Source organism: Melanaphis sacchari, unplaced genomic scaffold, assembly GCF_002803265.2.
Source record: "Melanaphis sacchari strain LSU unplaced genomic scaffold, SCAv2.0 Contig0_pilon_pilon, whole genome shotgun sequence".
Taxonomy (NCBI): Eukaryota; Metazoa; Arthropoda; class Insecta; order Hemiptera; family Aphididae; genus Melanaphis; species Melanaphis sacchari.
The window spans coordinates 15,181,750-15,208,810 of record NW_020270366.1 but is presented as its reverse complement, the minus strand read 5'-3'; the positions used below and the strand labels follow the sequence as shown (position 1 = coordinate 15,208,810).

General features: G+C 25.6%; 5 protein-coding genes across 8 annotated transcripts; 2 read left to right on the top strand and 3 right to left on the bottom strand.

Moving 5' to 3' along the window:
- Window positions 1–381: 381 nt before the first annotated feature.
- LOC112601203 (protein bark beetle) lies at window positions 382–13,401 on the bottom strand. The gene is made up of 36 exons (XM_025348684.1): window positions 12,956–13,401; window positions 12,714–12,886; window positions 12,451–12,647; window positions 12,171–12,345; window positions 11,526–11,695; window positions 11,088–11,317; window positions 10,903–11,021; window positions 10,697–10,833; window positions 9,603–10,602; window positions 9,299–9,541; window positions 9,049–9,235; window positions 8,828–8,988; window positions 8,539–8,765; window positions 7,960–8,142; window positions 7,645–7,886; window positions 7,341–7,581; window positions 7,169–7,274; window positions 6,856–7,104; window positions 6,499–6,743; window positions 6,241–6,425; window positions 5,903–6,175; window positions 5,550–5,836; window positions 5,217–5,485; window positions 5,013–5,157; window positions 4,447–4,710; window positions 4,128–4,385; window positions 3,812–4,050; window positions 3,482–3,696; window positions 2,742–2,972; window positions 2,544–2,668; window positions 2,339–2,473; window positions 2,004–2,274; window positions 1,750–1,945; window positions 1,418–1,662; window positions 1,127–1,313; window positions 382–1,056 (listed from the first exon to the last, which is right to left on the bottom strand). The coding sequence occupies exons 1-36, from the start codon at window positions 13,247–13,249 to the stop codon at window positions 896–898; spliced, it is 8,265 nt and encodes a 2,754-aa protein (XP_025204469.1). The 5' UTR covers window positions 13,250–13,401; the 3' UTR covers window positions 382–895.
- A 1,474-nt stretch (window positions 13,402–14,875) lies between these two features.
- Window positions 14,876–16,136, bottom strand: LOC112594031 (ribosome maturation protein SBDS). Its single transcript, XM_025338628.1, has 5 exons — window positions 15,875–16,136; window positions 15,578–15,798; window positions 15,397–15,506; window positions 15,147–15,314; window positions 14,876–15,081 (listed from the first exon to the last, which is right to left on the bottom strand). The coding sequence occupies exons 1-5, from the start codon at window positions 16,003–16,005 to the stop codon at window positions 14,953–14,955; spliced, it is 759 nt and encodes a 252-aa protein (XP_025194413.1). The 5' UTR covers window positions 16,006–16,136; the 3' UTR covers window positions 14,876–14,952.
- A 3,672-nt stretch (window positions 16,137–19,808) lies between these two features.
- Window positions 19,809–21,713, top strand: LOC112594038 (cell death specification protein 2-like). Its single transcript, XM_025338641.1, has 3 exons — window positions 19,809–19,881; window positions 19,966–20,150; window positions 21,447–21,713. The coding sequence occupies exons 1-3, from the start codon at window positions 19,809–19,811 to the stop codon at window positions 21,609–21,611; spliced, it is 423 nt and encodes a 140-aa protein (XP_025194426.1). The 3' UTR covers window positions 21,612–21,713.
- Window positions 21,714–22,075: 362 nt separating this feature from the next.
- On the top strand, window positions 22,076–23,837 carry LOC112593382 (cell cycle checkpoint protein RAD17). The gene is made up of 2 exons (XM_025337761.1): window positions 22,076–22,187; window positions 22,370–23,837. Exon 2 carries the CDS (start codon window positions 22,373–22,375, stop codon window positions 23,783–23,785), a length of 1,413 nt encoding a protein of 470 aa, XP_025193546.1. The 5' UTR covers window positions 22,076–22,187; window positions 22,370–22,372; the 3' UTR covers window positions 23,786–23,837.
- Window positions 23,838–23,937: 100 nt separating this feature from the next.
- On the bottom strand, window positions 23,938–25,538 carry LOC112597017 (cytochrome c oxidase assembly factor 5). Of its 4 annotated transcripts, none has more exons than XM_025342947.1 (4): window positions 25,322–25,538; window positions 25,102–25,253; window positions 24,910–25,005; window positions 23,938–24,101 (listed from the first exon to the last, which is right to left on the bottom strand). In XM_025342947.1, the coding sequence occupies exons 2-4, from the start codon at window positions 25,201–25,203 to the stop codon at window positions 24,060–24,062; spliced, it is 240 nt and encodes a 79-aa protein (XP_025198732.1). In that variant the 5' UTR covers window positions 25,204–25,253; window positions 25,322–25,538; the 3' UTR covers window positions 23,938–24,059. The 4 variants fall into 4 exon arrangements, with proteins under 4 accessions (XP_025198732.1, XP_025198725.1, XP_025198719.1 ...); XM_025342940.1 differs by having other exon boundaries at window positions 25,326–25,538; XM_025342934.1 differs by having other exon boundaries at window positions 25,102–25,237; window positions 25,322–25,537.
- Window positions 25,539–27,061: the final 1,523 nt, after the last annotated feature.

Genomic DNA, 27,061 nt, shown 5'->3' with positions numbered 1-27,061 from the left:
GTAACCAGTGCCAATTTTGATGCGCAGTGAAAATTCTGCCGAGGTTCATTGGTTCGACGAAAAGCGATTTTTCTTTTGATCTAATGGAGAAAAAAAATTTATTCGAATGGGAACCACTGGCCGAGTGAAAGTTTTCAACGCATTAAAACAAATGGACTGAAGAAAAAAAAATAATAATAATTCTCTCAGCATGAGGGCATCCCATCCGTATCAGTTATTGACATCATTCGCTCATTTGCATATTCCGGTGACAAATAGGTTTTACCTCTCCGTAATATTAGAGAGTACCTACGTCACATTAAATGAAATTATAACACATTGTTGTATAAAAAAAAACATTTATTATATATTTATGTATGTAAAAAAAAAAAGATACATATTAACTTATTGGTTGTTTCTAAATAAAAAAATCATGCTAATTATAAATAGATATTAATATTTTTTTTATTCTGGACGGCTCGTGTGATTAGTAAACTGGACGGAATACTTTTTCGTTTTAATCACAGTACAAAATGTTTAAACTCTTAATTAAATTATGTCTAAATTACATGCGTATACATAATATATAAATATATAAATAAAACAAAACAAAAAATTAAAATATACCTTGTCAATTTCCCTAAACCTAACAAAAAATGTCCGTATATCCACGAAAAAATAAACTAAGGGACTTTTTAAATATAGTCATAGGCAGTGTAGTGCACTTGTGTGTAATGTTTTTAAGCACAAATTCTTAGTAGTAAATATGTATAAATAAATTAATCGTTATTAATACTTCATGAACATAATATCATACAATTTATCCTATTGGGTGAGTGGTCTCTGGACTAAGAGATCGATTAAGCAATATAAATAAATACAAAAATTAAAATTAGGTAAATAGGATTATAATATATCACATTGAGGTTTCTAGAGGTTGGCTATGTGATCTGGGCGGAGGTGAAGGTGCCTGATCCAAATTTGTTTCAAGGACTTCTGCACTACTATATACTCCTCGGCTACTTAAGTCTGTCCACATACCCACTGTAGATGCAAATGTTGAGTTATCTCTAAAACCTAAATTTAAATATAAAGAGATAATTTTATTTACCATTTATTAAAATCAATACTAAAGCTAAGAAATTACCTTTATTTTTATATGCTAAATCATAATCATTTTCGATGTGTATGGGATCGTTTACATTGTGTACTTCATACAGATCACTTGGCTCATATTCATCAACAGATGAATTGAATTGTGATTTCATTATGGAATCGTTACTTCCATTGGCTTTAGATGATACTGTGTTAAAACCACTGCTATTATCAATTATCTATAAATTAATATAATATTAAAATTTTTCCCAAATACTATTGTTAAAAATTATAAAACGCTATGGTTGTACAAAATAAAATTAATAAAATTATTTTAACATACTGGTTTACGTCGGTAATTTAATTCAGAAAATGCAGGCTGTGACAGGGATAATGACCGTAAAGATGTTAACGATTGGCGAATAGAGTTTCGTCTATCAAGCCTTTGAACCTGCCTTTGCTTTGATTTTGTCCACCAGCAACATAATACAAATACCACACAAATCAAACAACCAAATATTAATCCCGTAACAGCAATGTTAACAAAATCATCACGCCATTTTAATGGATTAATCGTCACTTGAGGGTCTAATAACAAATAAATATTTTATTAATAATAAAGAAATTATCATTTCACTTAATAATTATTTTGTTTTAAAGTAAATTTATTATTACCCATTTCACAAATGAAGGCATTACGAAAAGCACATTCTAAATTAGTGTGTACTTTGTTAAAACCAAGAGCTGTACATTGACCAATGTAGTCAATATGTTGAACCCATATTAGGCCATAGTCATATATCTGTAATTGCAATGTTCTCCTGATATTTGCATAATCACCAGTAATGAATGGCATAGAAGCATTCATAGTCTAAAAAATTAGAAATAACATTTAATCTATATTCAACAACACTAAGTGCATTACTTACCATGCAAAATGTTTTAGCTTCATGAAACGTCATGGGTACTGCAATGTACCCATAACAGGTATTAGAATTTGGCATTAGGATCCATGGTGGAGGACATTTTTCTGATTCTAAAATAGTTTTATTTGTTGAGTAATACGGTATTACATCAACTGGCATTAATTCTATTTCATCTTTGTAGTCTTTGATACGTCCATGCACAGCAATAGTATCATTAAAACCCCAATAGTTGTGACGAGCATCAATGGAACCATCAATAGCATAAATGTAATCACTGCAGATATTATTGTAATGATAATTATTTTAATTAAAAAGCATTAAAATCAAAATGTTTTTACTTTGATCTATTATTACTGGTTGCAGCTATAATTTCATAGTTATTTTCAGGGTCATAAAATATATTATGTATATAATATTGACCATTTGATAAAGCTAATATTGTTCCTTTGTTTTGTAAGTTTGTTGCTTCGTTCCTATAACAACAAAATTAAATTAATACTTACACTTATACAATTACACAATTAAATTGTAAAATATGTTCACCAATAAAATCCATTATGTGAGGTTGAAGACTGTAATGGCAATCGGATTCCTTGAAAACCAGACATTTGAAGAACATAAAAACCAATGTTACTGTAAACGTAGTTGAATGTAAAATTTGAAATAACCTTGAAGTAGAAGAAAATTAAAAATAATACAAGATTTTATTTTAAATTTTAAGCTACTAAAATAAATAATTACCTGTACGAGCTGGATGATGTTTTCATAAGGAGCGATATTATCAGTGAAAAAGTTGCGGTAAATAGTTATATGTTGTTGAGGCGCTACACGTACACCACTAATATTTAATACAGGCAAATTAACATTTTCAGTAAATAAATTATTATGAATAATTGCTTGTAAAGCAGTTGCGAATCCACTGGAATCAGCTGTCACTTTAAGACCACCTTGATTTTTCATAACAAGATTATTCTAAAGTAAAAAATTAAAACATTGAAAAATATTTTACCTATATGTCTATAAAAATTGAAGTAAAATAAATTAAACATAAATACAAATAAAACAGTTAATAATAAATCGTAAAAATTAGAACACAGTTGATGAAATTGAAGAATAAATGGATGAAAACATGGAATTATTATCATTTTAATACAAAAATATTTAAAAATATTTGAATGTTTATGAAAAAAAATTCTAAAGGATAACAAAGTATGTAAGTGATCCTGAGAAGGCAAACTTGAAGATAAAAGAATTGCATAATCTGTTTTTAATAGGGACATTCAGAAACTAAGAATTAGGATAGATGGATAAAATAATGCATAATTTACTTTAGAATAAACAATAATTGTATAGATTAAGTAAGGATAAATAATAAATAGGAACAGTCAGAAAAAAAAATAAAAAGGGATTTATACCAGCCATCAGACATCTAATAAAAGTTATATTTAACTAATTAGTAATTACATAAAAAAATGTCTTACATGAAGAAGTAAACTTTGAGTATTTTGCAATTGAAATTGGATAGGCATATCACATGTACTTATATTTGAATTGGGTATATGACGACAATTATTTATTATCTTATTCCAAGCAACACTAATATGTGGATTTACCTCACCTGCACATGCATAACTTATAGCACCCATAAAGTTATTATTGATCACTGAATATGAAATATTATGTTCAGTATTTCGATCTAAAATTAATTAATAAAAATTAATTTTTTTTTAATTTCATTATAATTATAACTTATAAGTTATTAAATCTGTAAAATCTTATATTAATATTAAAGATTAATAATATATATTTACCAAAACCAATTGCGGCAATGGGAAGGGTCATAATTTCTGCAATAAAACCATAAACACGGGAAGAAGCAGCTCGAGCTATAGTTTTTAAACTAATGCTACCAAATGTGGATTTGATGAATCTTCTTCTTTGAGATTTTGGAGATTTAACCAGACGAATAATTTCAGAAGTTTTATTATATATTATTCCATCATATATTCCCACATAATCACTTTCATGTGCTAAATTTAATTGTAGTAATCTATAGATACATAATAAATACAAATTAAAACAATTACCTTAAAAAAAATTATGAATACTAATTATTAATTTGTTTACCTTAAACCTAACGATTTAGTTCCCAAATAACTACGGAAAATTTTAACACAAGATATTGGTTGATCACTGTATTTGAAGTGTACTATCATTCGTTCATACACTACTACATCTTTAATGGGATCACACATATCCAACAAACCGAATGTATCTTTAGGAATATTCACTTGTCTTAATACGTCAAAGGAACTTTCATCATTTTCTTGTCCTTCTCCGGTTAATGAAATTATGTTAATACCAATTCCAGTATTATTTTCAATCCTACAGCATAAGGTATAATTTAAGTATAATAAAATTAAATACTACAAAAATTGCAACTGACCAATTAGAAAAGAGATGTATATTTTGGTGTTTAAATGTAATAACAGATATCCCATGAGATGCTGAATTTGTAACATTAATAGAATTTATGTAAGGAGATTTTCCAATTATCATAACAGCTGGTGATAATTCATTGTGTAACACTCCAGCACCTTCAACTCGCACATATTGTAATTGTGATTGCACATTTGTTTTCAATCCATGATTTTCATTATCGTGCAAAAATTCAGAATAATCATTTACTTCAAAATCATTGTTAGCAAATCTATAAAAGTAATAATAAATAATTAAAAAATTTTATTATATTTAAAATTAAACAATTAAACATTTTCATAGTTATTTCAAACAATATTCTTGTAAGTCTATGTGATTTCATATTATATGTTTGATTAACTATAAATATTAACTCTGTAGTATATGAGCTATAGGGTTAGATCTTGGCTCTTAATTCTTTATGAGCAGTCTAAAATACAATTCACCATAATCTCCTTTAAGGTTTTTAATTTTTTAGTATATACTTAAAGTAAATATTTAATTGATTGAAATCTCTTGAATATTTTGTATTACCTTATGCCTCCCCAATGATGTTGATTGCTAGTAAGAATAGTTTCAGTACAATATACAAATACAAATGATTCGTCATTCCAATCGCATGTTAAATATTCATTAGTAAAATTTAAAATTGGACAATCTAGGAAATTGTTTTCATTTCCTAAAATAAAATATTTATGAGTATTTTAAATTATTTATAAATTTATTCAATTAAATTACCTAAACATCTAAAATGTTGTGGCCAACTCTGAGCAGCAACAACCATTTGAGTTTCATTATAGTAATGTTTCTTCCAAGTAAACCAATTGTTGAAGGTATTACTATTCGATCCAATTTCTTTACATACCACTTTAGCATTAGCTTCAGTAAATGAGCGATCACAAGTTGGTAACCATTGCATTAGAGTACTGTTCCATATCTCCAAAAATCCAAATACATTAGCACTTGTTTCATCAACATTTTTCATATGATTTAATCGTATAGTAGGCCTTGATGAATAAAATAATTAATTAAGCTTAATTTAAAAATTATGAATAAATATTAAAATCATACCTGGACTTAAGACTGTGTGAATGTGGTATCATAACTTTACTTATGGGCTTAAATGTTATTTCACCACCAGTATAACCTCGTGCGACCAAAGAACCAAGCACAAGGATACCAACATTGGGTGCAAATTCTAATGTTGTTCCTGGTAATATAGTTAAAGTTACTCCAGGCATAACAGTAATATCTGATAAAACTATGTATGCATTTTCTAGTGGAGTAATAATCAATGATTCTGTAATTTTACCACCTAATACTCCATTTGATGTGCGGAATGTATCATCCCATGTCGTCTAAATCAAATTCATAAGATATTATAATCTAACTTTGTCAATTTTGAAGTTATAAATGGTACTCACAGATAAAGAGGCATCAAAAGAATCATCAATTAAAAAAGGTGTAAAAATAGTAACTGCATTATTATTCCAATCATCGAAATCAAATATGAGATCTTTTATACGATTAATATCTAAGGAACCCCACCAGTTATTTGCCATGTTTATTGTGTTGCTTGTTCTTGATGTATGTAGACCAGCAATAACATTATAATTCATATTATTACTTAATGACATTAAATTACGATCAATTTTAACATTTTGAATCCCATCAAATATAATCAATGCAGAGATTGACTAAAATACAAAATTTATTATAAATTATTAAAGCATAAAATTTTTTTAATATAAAATATAATTACTCCTGTTGTAAGCAACCTCGAGTTACTATTGAATATATTTTCTCTAAATAGTGCAAATACTGAACTCATAATTTCACACTGACTTTTAATATTAAACTTAATCATAAATTCTCCAGTGTTGGAAATAATTGTATTCTTCCAGATTAGCATATACTTTTCCATACCCGTTATCATTATTAAGCCATCTAAATAATTTTTAATGAGGGTGAAAAAAATTAAAATGAAAAATTTAACAAAAGAATAGTTTAATAAAATTACCTTTACAAATATTATTTTGTATAGTATTACGAGTGATATTTAACATGGCAAAATGTCCACCAATATTCAATTTTAAATTTGAATTATGAACTAATGTATTATTATCAATTATCACGATATGTGTGATGTTTTCATCATATGTATACAAATATGGCAATATTAATTGGATACCATCTTTAAGATTACGTTCAAATGAATTCCCAGTCAACTCCCATTTGTAAACATTTAATGAATTTTGTGTGTCTCTAAATAATAGTTAAAATAAGTGGTTAGGAAAAAAAATATAGTTTATCATTCCTTATAATATTGTAAATAAAATATAAATATGATATACAAAGTGTAAATAAGTTAACATACTTAGATTGATGATTGATAATTTTTCCATTATTTGCTACTATTGAATTATTGACACTTATATGAATAAAAGATTTATTAAATAGGCCAAATGGAAACGAAAACGGCTCAATTTCACGAACTAATAAACCTTCGTTTATATTATAAGATATATCACAATCATATAAATGTATTGATTCATTTAAAGGGCGTAAATAGTACTGGCCTTTTTTAGGTTTATTGTTATATTTGTGACTTTCAGTACTCATAAATCTAAACAATAAAAAAAAAAATTAATCTTTTAATTAGAAATGAATTTTTAGAGAACAAAACTTACTCGCTGTAGTAGGTAATAAATACTCCAATTTCATTGCTTTTAATAGCAGTTTTCGTAACAAATAATGTTGGTTCAGGTTGAATTAATAATCCTTGATTAATTGTAGCTAAAAATAAAATAATTAAAATATTTTTAAATTTTTAAATATTAAATTATTTTAAATTATTCATACCTGGTACACATGATATAAGAAGAACGATATTTCCTCGAGGATTTAATCCACTACTGTAATTCAAAACGATACCATTGGAACTACTTTGAGTAGGAAAAATTCCAGTATCTTGATTAGAACTCCATAAAATGTTATCATTAATCTTGTTACTATGAATATTACGAATTAAAATTTTTTCACTACTATTGTTATATGGAATATTTAATGTTTGAATCCCAATAACATAATTGATTTTTGTACACTAAAATAATTTTAAATATAATATAAACACAATCTTTCAAACATTAATTAAAAATTGAAGTACTTGAAAAATTATTTTTGATTGAATTGGTTCTGTTAAATGCAATTGCTTAGTGATAACATATCTAAATTCATTGGTTTTTAAGTCTATTTGAAAATTTGATTGATCATTAGGCAATAGTACGGGTTTATATTGATATGAACTTGATACAAATGGTTTAAACCATCCTGCCAGCTCTCTTTGTTTATCAATGCTGATTGAAACATCATGCTGAATACCAAATTTATTCCTTTCAATTGTACTATCTGAAAATAAAAATACTTGTATACTTGAACATTCTTGAACATTCACCTTAAATTAGCAATAAATAATACTTACCTTGAATGTTTAAACCAAGTTGTTTGAAAAATATTCCGGCTCCTTTATTACCACTAAACTCTGAATTACGAATGTAACTCAAACTGTTGTATAAGTCAGAATAAAGTACTTCCAAGCCATTTCCAGCATTGTCTATGATACGAACACCTTCAAATGTATGTCTATTCAAATCTACCTGTAGGGCTACAATAATACATACATAATAAAATTGTAAATACCATTCTGTTACAGAAATATATTTTTAGAATTTAAAAATAAAATCTTTTAAAAAGACATTACACATTCATAAATTGTTTGTTAAAAATTATAACTATGCATTCACATTTAACACATTTAAAAGCAACCTAGGCGGTGGCCAGTTTTGTAGGTGGCATGCAGGTCACACAGAACAGTTTTCCTTTCTTAATCAACCACTAGTACCCAATATACAAAACGATACCATGCCTAAATGCATAAGTCGGTTGTCCGAGTTGCTTTTAAATGTGTATGGGGTATATTTTGTGTGGATTCTATATGATTCTAAATGGTTTTGAATACTTTTATAGTTAAATAAAAAATTAATTTTAATTTTAGACATACCTGGTCCAAATTCATTAGTAATGTAGTCAAAAAGTCCAGCTTTTTCTATTGTGATATATTGTAAATTACACGCATTTGCCAATACACCTAATCTTAAGCCAGTCCAACCGGGTTGTTCACATCGAAAAGCAACATCTTTTGAATGATCACACAACTGTTCAGAATCAATTACTTTTTCCATTCTACAAGTTATCATGTCTATATCTTCATCAGAACAAGTGACATTGCTGTAAATAAACATTCAATTAAAATTTGAATATTTAAAAGTGTTAAAAGTTCAATTACTTACGTTAAAAACACTGGTTCTAATGGATCAGCAAGAGGTACATCAACTTTCCAATCTGCAGGATTTAAAACAAGACCCATTTGTCGACACACTAATGCAGCATTATCAATTGTCCAGCCATAATTACAAACTGTTCCCCAAGTGTTTAACTCTTCAGAGAATACCTGTTTTGAACAAAATATAGTTAATATAATGAAACAAAAATAAGAAAATAAAAATCATACTTGAAGTCTTCCTTCATTGGATGTCCTTCCAGCAACTAACTTTACTCGAGTATTTACATTAACAGTTTCAATTGGTTCATCAACCATAGGAACAGGAGGTTCATTTAATGTAAATTTGATATTACCAAAGCCTCTACCACGAGCTTCTAAATTCCCAGCTACCATTATGCCAACACCTGGATTAAATCTAAAATATTTATATTTTAGACAATAAATATAATGATTATAATATAATTAAATACAAAATTACTTCAAAGTGACATCAGGATGAATAATTAATTTTCCACTGGATGCCACATTAATGTCTCTAGTGACAATGTATTCACCGCTGTACACAGTTTCTACACCATCAACTTCTCCGCCAAAATCATTAGGTTCTTTATATAATTGAGTTACAACAGTAGAAACAGTCATTATTGACGTAGTACCAGGATTTGTAGGATGTAACAAGAAAGGAACAAATTCAATTTTTGCCAAATTATACCGATCACGTCTGTTAAACATTGAATACTAAATCAAATACCATAAAATAAAAGAAAAAATAATTAACTTACCTATGAAATAGTCGATTTATGATAAAATGATCATCAGTGTTTCCCAACCAATTATAAGTAGTGTTTACTATGAGACTTTGATCTTCAAGTTGTACTCCTATTTCATAATTTGACAATGGGTTTTCAATGATATTTCTCATGACAATTACATTAGAAGAAGCAACAACAATTACTGCTGCCACTTTATTTCTTGAAACCAACTTAAAAGGTTGAGTTATTTTATTGTTCCTTAAATAATTCCATGTAAATAGCAGATTATGTAGTTGACTATAAGTACTTAATCCTAAATTAACTACATAGCTTCCACTGTTATCATAAAATTCATTATATCTCAATAAAGCAGTTGTTGGAGATTCATCAAAATCTTCATCAAAATGCTCATTTCTAATTAATATACAACCATACTCTTGTTTTTTGAATCGATTATATTCTAAAATTGCATCCATGTTAAGCATTGGTCTTATAAGTATAGCTAATTTCTTGTTATTAAAAAATTCATTATGTGATATAATTGCATGAGTTGTAGTAGCTTGTCGTTCAATACATGATTTTATTTCTAATGCATAAATGCTAAAACTAAAAACGTTTCCCGTGACATTTATTTGGGATTTTCCATGACACCATCCATCAATTTCTACTGTATTGTTATTGATTTGAGAATATGTTAAAATTGTTTTCTGAGGTACATTGCTGATTGTTTTATCTAATAATCGAACAGCTATTCCTGGTCCTGAATTTGACTTGATCAATGAATATGTAACATTGCGTACTCCACCATTAGTATTGGTTAAAATTCCAAATCCGTTATTATACACAATTTCTGAACCTAATATAGTTATATCAGCAGAACCATTAAAAACATTGACTCCAGCACTTCCACTATTATTGTGCACTGAGGAATTGAATATTGATACTGCACTATACAAATTTTCAACAAATAATCCAGAACCAATATTATCAGATAGAATACTTTCAGATATATTAATACTATGCCATTTCACTAAAAATAAAAATTAGAATAAATGAGATAATTTATCTAATCAATGAATATTTATTATTATTTTTTATTATTAAATTAAAATTAATTAACTCACCAAATCCTGATGTTACTCTAAGAAGACCAAATACATTTGTTCTAGCTGGTGCAGAAAATTGAATTAATATGTTGTTACGACTTGATGTTACTGATTGTGGTACTGTATTATTGAGTACAGAAATAGTAGCTAAAAGCCTAAAAATATATATTTTATTTTTAATAACATATTGTATTATAATAAATATAAAATTCATGAAAAAATACCTATCAGGAGTTGATACTTCTCCATCATAAATATATATGAATGAATTATTATCAAGTTGTTGAGAACGAGTATGTTCAATATTAACAGTTAAAACTTGCCCAATTTTTGTGAACAAACTCTGCAATTAATTATATATAAATTACAAAATATAAATATTATACTAAATAAAATTATAAATAAATACTTTGTAGCAGTTAATTTGTTTAGCGTTATAACTATTTTGTTGTACAGAAACAAGCACAGGAAATGTTTGACTAGTTGTAGTTGGAAGAGAACATAATTCGTTAACATTACTCATGAGATCATGATTGACATTGCCTTGAACCATATGTATACCATCTCCTCTGTTGTTAGACACCAAAGTTTTCATTAAACTTAATTGACCAAAAGATGAATTCATAAAAATACCATGTCCTAAAAATAAATATTATAAAAAATATATATACGTAAATCTATAAAAATCAATAAATAAAATATATATATATTAACAATAAACCAAATACTGCATTTAGTCACCAAAATATTATGTTATTAACAAAACATTGGTGTATTAACAATATAGACTTATATAAATGAAAACTAACATTTTAATATATTTTATTTAGTACAAAGTAGTAACTACCTCTATTATTTTTAATAATACAGTCTTGTAAATCTAATATAGAATCTGATGTTGTTATGTTGATTCCATTATAAGCAGAATGTAATATTGACACATTTCTTAATAACGGTGGTACTCCATCAACTTCTATGACTGAAGTAGATTTAAACTCAGCACCAACACCAGCATATCTAAATATATCATAATTACATTAAATAGTATAAAAATTAAAAAATAACTAATACAATAGTATGATTTCAGAGTTCACTAGATAGGACAAGACGACAACTGAATTTTTTTTTAAATAATGTTTATTCCTTTCATGAATTTTGATTTTTATATTATAGTATATGATTCTTATTATGGCTTATGCGATTCCTATATCAATGAAGAACCATGTAGTAACTTTAGTTATTTATTATGTTTATATACTTTGACTACTGTATAATTTGATGTATATAAACCTTGATATAAAAGAATAATATTTACATTAATCAAAAATACTTATATCAATAAAGTTTTTAATCACAGCAAAAAAAAATATTTAATTGAAATGTTTTTCTTATGCCCTTTCTTCTCTTAAAATGATGTTACTAAATTAATAATTTATTAAATTTATTATATCATTTTACACAAAAATGTATTGAGAATAAATAAATTACATACGTTAATATGACATGATTCAGTTCAGAAAGTGATACTGGTTGATATAAGGTATTATGATTTATTAATGATTTTTTGAACTGTGCTTTTTCAAATTTAAGACCTTTCCAATAACTTTTTACAGCAAAGCTGTTTTCATAATACGGCTGACATTCAATAGCAATATCTTGCTTAAGATCTGAAAATTATAGTTAAATACATATTTTGAGATTAATGGTGATTCATTAATGATGAGTCATGTATTTAAAAATATAATTATATTGTTATAAACACTCAAACTTACCGCAGCTACCAGATCCTAATTTTTTATTTCCCCATCCACTGCAGCTATTTAAATCATTTTCAACTCCTTGGCATTGTAAATTAGACAACAAAAGTCGTGTGTGAAGCTTATCTACCTTAGGTTCCATCCAACGTAAAAATTGACCTCCGCGAAAACCCAAATGCCGACATGTTGTTTGGAGGTCTGCATTGTTCCATCTGTATATTTAAAAAATATTTATAATTATTTTTTGCAGATTATAAAGAATAAAAAAGTTTCCTTACTGTGTTGATGTACAAACTGATCTCCAAGCACCTTTATAAAATAGCTGTAAGCGTCCAGCTAATATACTAGGACCATCTACAAGTCTTATATTCGAAGAAGACTGACTTAAACTATCGTCTGTATCTTCTACATTAGCACTAGATGTCATTACAATTTTGTTATAAGCATCTCCCTATAAAATGTGTGTTTTTGGTATGAGCATATTTGTTAGTTTATTAGATAATATTTAAAAATATATTACATTTGCAATAATTGATCCTTTAACAGTGATCCCGGTTTTTGGTGAAAATTTAAGTATTACTCCTGGATCTATAATAAGCTGACCAGTATCTTCAATAACAACATTATTTAAGACGATGTAAGGGCTTTGGTCGGCTCTGAGACGATGATGATTAGCAACAATTCCTCCAGCCCATTCCGTATAGCCTTTAGTAGATTTAAGTTCATTTGGCCAAGTAAAATCGGCATGTGTATGAAATGCAAATACTTCAATAAATTGTAACAGGCCCAGTAATTTCACTGTTGTTAAAGCCATTTTCTTTTAATATCACATAATTTAAATTATTCACGTATCAAAATAAATTTTCAAGTTCAAATGATTTTAAACTAATAGAAAAAAAAATAACAAAATAACTGAACAAAATTCTATGACTAAACTACGAGGAAAAATGTATTAAAAATATTTGAAATTCTACACCCAACCCATTGTTTGTTTTCATACGGTACTATCAATGTAGTATATTTTGTATTAGTTAAGAATCATGTTTTGACTCTATTAGCGTAACGGGTGGAGGGGATCGGATGTCGCAACAGTCAACAGGTGAACGGAACAAAGACATTATATATAAGTATCAATTTTTATTGGATCCCCAAATTCCTCTTTAACCGAGTTTAACCGTTAGATAATTAGATCACGGAATAGATGAAATTTCTTATCTATTCTGTGATTAGATTACTTTAATTTAGAAAGATAATTCATAAATCACAATCACAATCACGGTCATAGAAGACCTAAGACCGTGATCACAATGGACAGCCGATTTGACCATAGATAATATTATTTATGGATTTGACAGATTCTTTAGATTCTTATTAAAATATTAATTGTATAAATTAAATACAGTTTTGACTTTTTAAGTTTTAATTCACCAACTACCTATTAACATACTTTGTAAATTTAGAATATTTTATTGTCTGTAGTCCGTACTGCTGCTTGTAGTCAAAATCAAAACATAAATTATAATTAATATAGTATCTTCAAAAAATATATTTTTAACAGACATTTTAATATATTATAATGTAGTATTATTTAAATAATTGTTGCGTCTGTAATATAACTTACTGTCATTTATAATAATATTATAATAGTTATTATTGGGTACCAGTGGACTGGTCTTATTAATTTTTTTTTTTTTTGGTTTGACAACTCAACAGAGATTCGGTTGAATTCTTAAGAGAGACTTATATTTATTAAATATATCATGATAATCAATAATTAACACTGATTGAACAGTAGCCTTACAATAGCGTATACAATATATATATATATATATATATATATATATAGAAGAGTAGACTAGATTTTAAACAAAAATTGTGCACTCTTCAATTTCCAAATTGTTTTTGAGATTAGTTAAAAATGTTTTGAATAAAATAAAGATTATACCAAAGAACATTGTTTTTTAATACAGTTTTTGTAAGGCTTCCTCCACTAATAGTATATTGACCCAAGTTTTATACATGTTATATCAGCATAATGATAAATAATATGTATAATATGTTAAGCTTTAACTACTTTCATAGCATAATTAATTGGCACTTGTCTTGTTTTTGATACCGACGTTTTACTGAATCAAAATTTTCATATAGTGTAATTATAAAGCAATTTAGGTATTTCAAGTTTTAATTATGGATAATAGAAAAAATAAATTGTAACAGTATAAGATAATATTCTTCAATTCACGGTTCAAAATCTAAAAATGTCATTAATTAAAAAAATTCACTATAATTTAAATATTTCAAACTATGAGTATGTTAAATTGTTTTATTTTAAATATTAGGAGGTTTTATTACCTAAATATTATATTGATAGTATAAACATTACACATATTTATTAATTGTCTTTTAAATTTAATAAAATAACCAATTATAAATTATCAGTTCTTCAAAAAAATATACAACAGTAATACATGAATGTTAATTGATTAATTTTTTACACAAAATAATAACATAAAGCTTTCAATCTAAAAAACTGTCTCCTTCTACAACTTCTTTTAAACTAAGAACTTCCATTTGAGTAGTGCCTTTAGAATCTGATCTCACAAGTTCATCTATTTGTCTGTAATTTCCAGGATCAATAAGTAGTATCTACACAATAACACAAATTAATAAATTAATGTTTTATAGATTTTATATAATATAATTTTTTATACCAAAGTAATTTCTCCAGAGTCCCAATTTTCAGATTCTACAGATGATGCTAAAGCAACAAATTTTTCTTTTAATTTTTTAGCATCTTTGCTTGTTGATTCAACTTTTAACCTCATCATAGCTCTGTCAAGTGGAAGTACAGTCTTGATTAAACGTATGACTTCAAGGGCCTGTTAAATGTTCATAACAAGTTTATTATTTATTAATATTAAGGGATATCAGCAGTCTGTTAAGAAATTAGTATTTAGGTACTTGTTGTTTTGAGTTTCGATTTGGTTTTACTGAATAATGTACATCTTTCATTGCTTTTTCTATCATAGTTACAGAATAAGGTCTTTTTGTTTCTGGATTAACACATTTATCTGGAAATAAAAATATAATCATTTAATATTAAATTATATGTTTTAAATTAATGTTTTAATTTATTTATTACCCGCAACAATAGTGGCAATATCTTTGAAGGATGCATCTAATTGAGCAGATCTTTCTTTATCAGAAATTTGTAACTCTCCTTTCTCTAATATATGTTTACAAATATCGGTTAAGTTATCAGTATCAAAAATTTTTTGTAAATCTTCTTTTTTGGCTACCTGGCCTTTGGATACGTTAGTAAACACCGAATGTGTTTGTAACACCTCATCAATATCTTTTTCACTATAGAAGCAAAAAACAATTAAGTAAATATTTAATTTTATCTTAAAAAAAAAGTATTAAGATTTTATTAACATACATGCCATTCCTCCACGAAACTACTTTATTCTTATAGCACGCTATTTCAAATCGTTTACCATTTTTTTTCATCCGAACGACAGCCACATTAGTAAGGCGAATTTGATTAGTTGGAGTAAATATTTTCGACATAGTAGAAACTTGGTATAGAAACAATTAAATTATTACTTTTATAATTTTATAAATTTAACAACCTTCAAAAATTCAAAGTAAACATATTAGTGTTCCGAATTCTCAATAGTGAAAGCATTGTTTTAAAAATAAGAAATTAATAGTTATCGTTATTATATTCTATGATAAAAATATATGGCTGTTGATACTATAATCAATACTGCTAGCGCTTTGAATTCATTACTGGTGTTCAGTGGTGTATCTACTATCTATTTGAAAATTAAAATTATATACTATATAGTGTAATATTTAAATATTATACTATAATATGGTCTGTACCTTTTGGCTTATGGTGTTTATGCAGTAAATTTTTCACCCAAAACTACCTAAAACGAGTAAAACGTAGTACTGATCAGATTTAATACTATTGAGTATTGATGAATTGGTGGCAAAAATGTTGTCTGCAATAAATTGTTTTCTGTATTGCTGTAACTTGTATGTATGCTGTGTATTCAACATGTGTAGATGCAGCAGATGCAAACGGTTCATAAAACATTACCTATTCTACAACCAAAATTTTTTTTAGGCCTGATGTATACAACCAGATTACAATATTTTAACTTTAAAAATAATTATTTACATATCATAAATATTGAAATACCTATTTATTAAAGAACTTAAAACCTACAATAACTTGGTCGGACTCTTCAAAACAAAACTTGCTTCATGCCTCATGGTACTATTTATATAAGTACCTTGTACCTATTGAAAAATAATTAAAAATCTCGGTGAGTCGCTCAAAATATAGCCTGATTTTACTTGTTTGGTCATGATTTTATTTTTTGTGATGATGATTCATTGGTAGCTATAAACATTAACAGAAAATATAATTGAATTGTATTCTTAATCCATACAATTATAATCAAATGTTAAAAATTTTATACCTACCTAACTCGGTAGGCTGATATTTCATTAACTCAAATACCTTTTATAGAAAGATGTTATTAAATTTTGAGTTATTTAAGTTGATATACATAACATGGTACCTACCTAAATATAAATACAAATAATGCAATATATTATTATAATAATTAAGTACTAATAATATAATAAATACAATATTTTCAAAAAAATTATATTAACCAACCTTAATATTAAAATTAAAAAAAAATATTAACAGTTAGGTATATAAAAAAAGCATATCACAAAATATACTTAGTGATATAAGCTAACAGACTGTCTGTTCAGAATCGTTTTTCGTATTATACAATGATGATATTTAAAAAAAAAATATTTGTAAAATTAAAATCTTACATGTCCGTAATAGTGACCCACTCGACACTTAATATACAGTAGAGAGGTACCTACTCACTTGCCAACCTTTTTTTAAAATCATTATTAATATTAATTTCTTTAGGCTCAATCAAGTTAATTATTTAAATAATAATAAATACATTTTTTTTTTTTTAATAATACATTTAATATTTAATTTACAATACAAATACAATAATTAATTAAGCAAAACTGAATATAATATCATACTTATATTATCTAGGTATATTTTAGTAGGTATTTTATACCTTGTATAATGTATAATGTAGTAAAGTATAATACCTATTATATGATGATTATAGGATGATTGATATATTCATATATTATGTATAAATAAATAATGTGATAACCACTGGGCGTTTATTGTATAAAATAGTCATTAAATCTTTTTTGATGGATATTATGTGATTTGTAAAACTCATAAAATATATTTATAATAGAAATAGGGTAAATTGGTACCTAATTATTAAATTTCGTGTTATTTTTCGATGTCATCGTCGATAAATGTTATTGTGTATAGGCGTTGGAAAATATAGCCGTCCTGTAATGACAATAAAAAATAGTAAAGTAAATTATCATAATATAATGACTATTGACTATTCCTTAAACTATGAAATTAGTAGGGAGTAATTTAGACCAAGTTACAAATGATTATGGTGTTTGGTTTCACGACTGATAATTTGCATGCGTTCGCGTGCAAGTTGACAAATTATTATGCACCTGGCTATAGACTATATAGTCATCATTTATAGTCATAAACGATAGAATACTACAATAATATAGCATTATGTGCCTATATATTATTAAACAGTATACACTACACAGATATTAATTTAAATTTAAAAATGTATATTTAGGAGAATAAAAATGACGTTAAAATATAATATGTAATTAATTAAAAATACATTTATATTTATGAGGATAAAATAAATGTTATAGAAATTAAAACAAAATATTGTTTCTGAATAAGCAGTCGCAGTATCGCTGATTTTCAAATTGTATACGGTATACAACTATGGCACTATTTACTTTCCTTCACAGTACTGTTCAGTCGACAGTCATTCATAAATATCTTGTATAGTAATAACTAATAACACTGTTGATATAGTCGAGTTCGTGTTTACTGATTTTGCAAGTCCGTAAATTAAAATTCAGTTAAATGGAAAATATTTGTTATAATGTTATGTTTTATTATTAGAATCTTATGTTTCCAAGTTTAACATACTACTATAACATTATAACTATTAAAAGTTAACTTTTGGTTTGTATATAGTTTTAATATATTCAAAGACTAAATTAATGTAAACATTAAACAGCTTTAGTCCTTAATCCTTATATCTGAGTAATATAAAAACATATATCTATACATTTAGACCATTTAGTTATGTAGATATCTACTTATATATTAATAGATAACTGTATAAGATATATTTAAGATATACTTTTTAATATAACTCTTAGCCTTTCTCCATTGAACATTTTTATACTTACCACTGACTCATATAATAATAGTTAGATATTTAATTAGTTACTTTATATCAAATACCATTCATCAACTACCAAGTAACAGTCTGGATGTATATAATCATTAACCTATACATAGTGACTATAGTGTGTATAGTATAAATTATTAATTATCAATATAAATAAGTATGTTTACATTTATCATTTAATAGCCTATACTGTGGTTTACAATAAAATTTATAATATGTTACGTATTTACATTTACCGTTTTATAGTGGTTTTAATGTTTTATACAGGGTAATTTACCAAGCATATGATACCCAAATTTTTTCTATTATTAATACATTTTTGAATTTCGATTTTTAAAATTTTTAAGTATACCTAATTATAAGAAACGTATTTTCGTATACTTGAAATTTTAAGGCATTTAGTGTTATTGAAATTAATTTTTTTTTTTCAATTGAAAACTAAACATTTTTACTATAAATTGTAAATGACTGACTTTTTTAAACTATCATTGTATAGGTATAACTTCTATATCTTCCAATCTATTATTCTAATAAATTCTTATTATATCCTTAATCCTTAAAACACAAAGTTTAATAACTCATAAATTAATCGTTCAATTTTAGATTTGGACATACATGTAATTTTTCTAAAATATCATCTACTTAACTATTTAGTATTTATATAAAAAAAAGGATATTCTTATTAAAAAAAAAAAAAAAAAAATGGTTTTATCACAGGATTTTTATTAAATGGTGTACAAAATCTAAGTGTTTGAAAATAAGGTGTTTAGAAATTCAAAAGATCATAATGTAATTATATTCATTAATGAGTGTAAAATTAGGGGTGAACATACTTCTTGTGAATCGCCCTGTATAGTGGATGATGTAGTATTACCAATTTATAAATAACTTTTTATAGCTAAACAATATTTATTTTAATGTTTATTATTGGCAGCAAAAGGGCAGTTTCCAGTAGATATACTATATCTTGTAAAACGAAGTATAAAATTGTGCAATTGAATGGATTCATTGAGTTTTGGTCGAAATAGTTCTAAAACAAATTGTCCGTCCTGTATACAAAATAATTATAATAGTAGGTATCCTTTTTTTTTTTACATAATTCATTGTGTTATTTATATTTTTAGTACTTATTTAATTCAATTGAATTCTTTTTTAGAAAATGACAAATTACATGGCCACGAGTGTACTTGTAAAATATATGGCGTGCAACAAACTCAACTCCGACGTCTGAAGACAGATACTCCGAGAGAAAAAAAAGACGCAAAATATTACGAAAAGAGAAAAAGAAACAATATGGCAGCTAAAAAGTCCAGAGAGGCCAAACGTAGAAGAGACAATGAAGTAAGTTCTTTTTAACAGATTTTGATTTAATTTGTATGTATAGGGATTAGAAACACATATATAGGTATTAATATTTTTTAAATAATTTATTATCTTAACACATAATTTGTATTAAGTAGAGTGAGTGGTTTGAGACATTGAATGAGGCTTTTAGTGAATAGCCAATAGACGAAGACATTTTAATAGGGTTTTTGTGTGAATGTGTGATTAATGTTTGAGGAGGTGGCTCAGCCTCAAAGTTGAATTTTGCAGGTAATTATATATATAATACATGACAACATTGTCAAAAATCAATGAATACCTCTATCCTTTATAGAAAAACTAATTCTAAATATCGCGTAAAAGAATATATTTAATGGTGATTTAGGGTTTTTCCACTTACAACAGGTACTTTCCAATTTGTAGCCTCTTTCATCTCATCTCTCAAAAACCTTATAAAATAAATATAAATATAAAATCCATTAAAGATATTATCATCTAGAATAAAAGAAATGTCATTAACTAATATTAAATGTACCTAAGTACTTGATAATTTTTTGTAATTTACAAATTAATTTAACTTAGAATTATAAATTTTATATTTTTTTTTATAATTTTTTGCAACAATTAAATCGTAACATTTTTAAACTAGTATTCAAGAAATTCGTTTTGATATTCAATATTTCCAAGCAACTGATTTTTTTGGTAGGTACTTAGTAGCCAGTAGGTATCCATAGTAGACCATTATAGTAATTTATTATTCACTCGAGGCAAGAAAAAGACAGTTTAATTATATAGTTAAAAATTAGAGATAAGAGTACAAATATAATATGGTTACCATATTAAAATAATCTAAAAAAATATCTATTAATCATTTATTTGTATTAAAGGAAACATTACATTTTTAAGAGAATCTTTTAATATTAATTTATACGTATGTCGTATAATAATATAATATAATCTGTATATATAAAAAGACTTGTATAATATATAATCGTAAAGGAAAAATTATATTTAATTTCTTAATATATATATATATTTTTTTTGAATATTATCAGTAGGTACTTACTAAATAAGATTTAAATTTTGAAAAATATACATTCTGTTGAATTTGCTTTTTCAATATTTCCCAAAATTTCCCATAGCAAAAATGTCGTCGTTCTTGGCCAATGCTTAAGTAGGTACTCTCGTATAAATGGTACCAAATAATAATTAGAATTGTTGAACATAATTTATCTAATTTATAAATATTAAATACAAATTATTATTGTATTTTATCTATACTAATACAGTGATACAGTGTATTATTATTTTCAGATGGCATTGAAACTATTTCTTTTAGAAAAAGAAAACATGTTATTAAAGTTCCGTCTAAGCACAGTATCCGAAGAACTTGAAATTATAAAAAGAACACTAATTTTTTACAATAATAATCAAGTTATTTGGACAAATAACGTCTTACCACCCTTTCAAAACAAATAACTTATATTTTCTATATTAATTTACTTACGCAAATATAATTTTTGATATTATTTTGAATTAATTTAATATAGTCTGTTATCTACTACTACTATGTATCACAAATTTGACATTTTAAAAATTAATCTTGAACTAGTTAATTGCTTATTATTAAAAAAATATTTTTATTTAAGATGGTTAAACGGTTTTAAATTCAAGAATTTAGTAAGTTAATTTTATTTTAATAATTAATATAAATTGAATATTCAAATCGGTCTCCTAATCTTTATCGATTATCTATAAACCTTGTGGGTCTATCTTAGATTGTGTGGCCTACAGCCATGGTTATATATTATAACTGTGTAATAACATTAGTCCAAGTATTGATAACAATTTTCTGATAACGTGCGTAACATATAATTTTTAAATTTTCAAATTATATTTGTTGAAGTAATGCTTAAAAGTTAAAATCCAATAGTCATAACTTATTTATAATTCATAACCTATTATTAGTATTCTTAATCAAAATTATTTAATGGTAAACAATATTATCTACTATCTACTTGCTACTGTATTTTGGAATTTACAAATTTAAAAACTGTAAGTATTAGTTTTTAGTCTCTTTATTTTAAATTAATTAACTGTTTCAATTATTTTTATAAAGTAAAAAAAAAAACTGTAGGTACATTTATTAATTTTAATTCAGTGTTATTTATTATTGTTATAATGTTGATTTAATTATTGTTTTATAAAATATTGAAATTTTAAATTAAATATTTTAGGTAATGAGTCCTGAAAAAAAAGCATGGATTAAACCATCTTTCGAAGAAACTCCATCAGATATAAAATTATTGAAGAAACCTAGTAAAAAAAGGCCTCTTATTCAAAGTGAAAATAAAAATTCTGATTGGTGTAATACTTATACTCCTCAGTCCGTTTCTAAACTAGCTGTACACAATGGTAAAGTAAAAGAAGTGAAACATTGGTTTGAAAGCTTAAATAGCAATTTGTTGACTAGAAGTAAAATCTTACTTGTAACAGGACCAACAGGATGTGCTAAAGCAACTACAGTAAAATTGATCGCCAAACAGTGTGGTTTCATTTGTTTAGAATGGATAACACCCATGACTATTGAACCAATTTATGATCAGTGTACTAACAGTTATTGTTATCAAAATGTACAAGACAAGTTCCAAGATTTTATTTGGGGTGCAACTAGATACCGCAGTTTAAAATGTGGTATTTCTAATGGTCAATTTTTGTTGATCAAAGATATTCCTAATATTTTCCTAGATAAACCAGATGAGTTTCATGATATTATGATGCGTTTTAATACACTTTCAACATTTCCAATTGTGTTTATAATTAACAACGAAAAAATTATCCGTGATCTATTTTCTATAGAAATCTCTGAAAGATTGAAAGTACAACAAATTAAATTCAATCCAATCACTAGAAAATCTGTTCTGGCTGTATTGGAACAAATTGTCAAAGCTGAACAACAGAAGAATAAATTACTAAGGATACCAAATTCTACTGAAATGAATGCTATTTATGATGAGACTAATGGCGATTTGAGAGCATCAATTATAAATTTAAATTTCATTTGTATGAACATCCAAAATAAAATCAGTAAAAAATGTTCTACCGCTTCAATGGATGAGAGTCTTGATTTATTTCATTCTATTGGTCGTGTTATATATCCAAAAAGAGAAATGATTAACTCCCCACTTCAGTTTAAATTTACACATAATCCCGATAACTTGGCTGAAAATTTTGCAATGCAACCAAGTACAGTTTTGGGGTTTCTTCAAGAAAACTATTTAACTCGTTTCTCAAGTTTAACTGACATTTGCAAAGGGGCTGATGCAATTAGTGCAGCTGATGTAATGTTAAGTTCAGATTTTATGTTTGGTGTTTCTATATATGATATAAGTTTGTCATCATTATCAGTAGCTGTCCGAGGATTAATGTTGGCAAATGAAAAACCCATTAAAGTATTTAGACCAATTGTTAAGCCTAAACATTTCCAATATACTAATGATATACAAATGTATAAGGACGTTAAAAGATGGTTTGATGATGTACATGAATCTCCTAAAGATATATTGTTAGATATTATCCCATTTGTAAATGAACTAGGAACTGATAGACAGAAAAATGTTGCTAAAGAATTATGGAGTTTCAAAAGAAAATAATGATTGAGCAAGATTAGAAATAATTTAGATACCTATGTAAATGTATTGTTTTATATGTATTTATACAAAATATAATTTTTAATAACTACTATATTTGTAATTGAAATGTTTTGTTAATAAAATTTATACAAATTAAAGTGTAAGAACTAATTTTGAATAACATTATTTTTAACAACTGGAAAGAAAATAACTATAAAATATACACATATATATATATGAGTATAAATATCAGAGAAAGTCTTTGCCTCTTGAAATTTATACACTATGTACACTGTTAATAGCCTTTTCTTCCTCTAAATCGCTGTCTGTTATCCAACTGAAACAAAATTATTTGAATATTAGATATTGTTGTCAGTACAGTTATATTTTTAAGCAAAATTTATTTAATTCTAATAAACCTATGATTATTTAAAAAAATAATATTAATACAATAATGAACATTTATTATACATTGTATTTGTAAACAGAAATGAATTTACTGTCACTTGCTATTGGATAAAAGATGCTTGATAATTAAAAATGTAAGTATAAAATTAATTTCATAATACACAGATGAAGAATTTAAAATTTCATTTTTTTTTTTTGTTTTTTGTATATTTTTGCAATTATTGGGCTATTGTTGAAACTGAAATATTTTTGCATTTTTACTTGTTTTTTAATAAAAAAATTGGCCATATATAAAGAACTAACTGTCAAATCAACTAATAAATATGCTTTTCAACAATTGCCAATTGCATACTAGTGATTGATTCATTTTTTTTAATAAATTCAAATTATTCAACTGATATATTAATAGATTATTAGGTGATTTTTTTCAAATAATTTGATTTAACATTTTTAATGATAAATAGAAAATATTTAAATTTGTAAAGTTGTATAATAAATTAAGTATTTCTTATATTTATGATAGCGGTAACTTCATTTTTTTTTTTTATATTCAATCATTTTAAGTATATATTTTTAACACCCTTATTTCATGAATAACATATCAAAGGAAATATTAGTTATATTTATTCAATTTTAAATGTTATAAAAACCATCCCTGCTTATAAATTTATTAATATAAGCCATTTAAATTTGGTTACAAAATATTATCTATTTAACTAAATCAACTTATCACTTACAAGTGACCTCTTGCATTCAAAAAATGTATTTTGTAATGCTAAACATTCTGGTGGACAGTTTTTCTCTTTCAAACAGTCTTTGGGCAATTTTCTTTCCTAAAAATTATAATTAACACCATTATGACATTTGGACACCCATAACATATCTATTGGGTATTGGGTATTCTTTATAGGAAAAAATAAGTTATTTACTATTTTACAACAGTCTGATTTCAACAAACACATCTTGAGATCTGCTCTAATGCCTGCACAAGGCCTGTGGTCTGCAAGTTCACCTTCATCGTAATGCATCATCTTGATATAAATTATTGTACACTTCACAACAAGTCTATTGAGTATTAATACTATTAATAAGATAATTGATAAAGTATTGTAATTATTTTAATATGAATGTAAATAATAATAAAATTACAAACTATATAAATGTGTAATTTGGTTGTCTTCTGTGCAACAGCAATTAATTATTAATTCTTGCAATGATGCAACACGCAAGCTCGAATTTTAAATACGTTTATTGTTATTTATTTAATTTATATTTATAATTTAGTATTTGCGTATTTGCCGTATATTTTTTCGACAATAATTCAAAATTTTAACCACGGTCTATGATTTAAGATAATATTATGTAAATGTAATTGACAATAATATTTGTAAATTGTGATTTCAACTCATACTCTTATCAATTGTGTATAAGTAGATAACAGTAGGTAGATAAGAAAACAGTTAAACTGGTAAGCTGATAAATACTTGATCTTGCGTCAAGGAGATTGGAGACCTTGATAATCATTTTTATGAGAATTTGGGTCGCTGTAAATTGCGTCCCATTTTTAAATTTTTGTGTAAATTGCGGCCCGGGTATATTTTGTATATATGTAAACTGCGGCCAAGGTATAATTTGTATGAAATTTATTTATTTATTAAAATTAATATTTTCCTACCAATTTTTAAGATTAGGACTGGCATAATAATTGTTTAAGTATTAGGTTAGTATTAGGTTAAAATTATTAGTTTTGCTGTTTTTTGTTTATAATTAAAAGATGTATTATTGAAAATCAGTTGTAAAGTATTAGGTAAAAATGTGTATCATTCAAAAATATATTATTAAAAAAAAAAAAATTGTCATTAAGAAATTGGTAAAAATTTTAAAAATAATTTCTGCTCATAGTCTAACCGAGCAATTTTTGTTGCATGCATTTCATACAATTTTTCATGTATAAATGTTTCTTTTTTAATCATTTTTTTACTTTTTGTTCCCTGAATTTTGAAGCTGATATCTACATCGTAGATTATTAGTTGTTACTAATTTTTAAATTGTACAACCGATCGGAAATCGGTCTATTTACCACAAATTACCCGATATGATATATCTAATATCCTTAAAATAGATTTAATATTTTGCTGTTCATCGATTAGGTACTAATAAAACTTATAGATACAATCAAATTATTCATTTAATCATAAATTAAAAAAAAAATATATATAGTAAATGGTAATGTTCATTGAATATAATTTAATATAATAAGTATTTATACTTTATAGTTAAAAAAAAAAAAATGCTCTGTTTAATTTAATTTAAAAAAAGTATATTTTTAACATAGAAATAATAATATATAGATATTCTTATATTTTAAATAATATTTTACATTTTATTTTACAACATTTCATACATTATGAATTATAATATTAGAACCATAATAATTGTTAATATTTGCGTAAAATACATCTAAACTTTTCACACTTGTATATTTGTAATCAATATTGTAGTATAATAATATATTTTTTGGTATTTTTTTTCGTATATTATGTTTTTTTGAAGAAGAGAACATTAAAAAGTATTTGTCGGATCTTAGCGGTAATAAAAGTAATAAATATTTAACCTTATCAACGTATTTTTTAAATAATTGTTTTACCTTAATATTATAGAAGAACTTTCAGAATTTAACCAAGATGTAATGATAGAAGAGTATAATTCGAAAGAAAATGATGTCCCTAAAATGGATATTCATAAACGTCGTAGTTTATGGTGTCGAACTAAAAGAAGTTTAAAACAAATAATATTCTGCGTGTAGGCTTGTAACAAAGTATAGTGCTTGATGTTTTTGCTTATTATTATTTTTGTTAACTTTTATTTTAAAATTATTAAAAATACAAT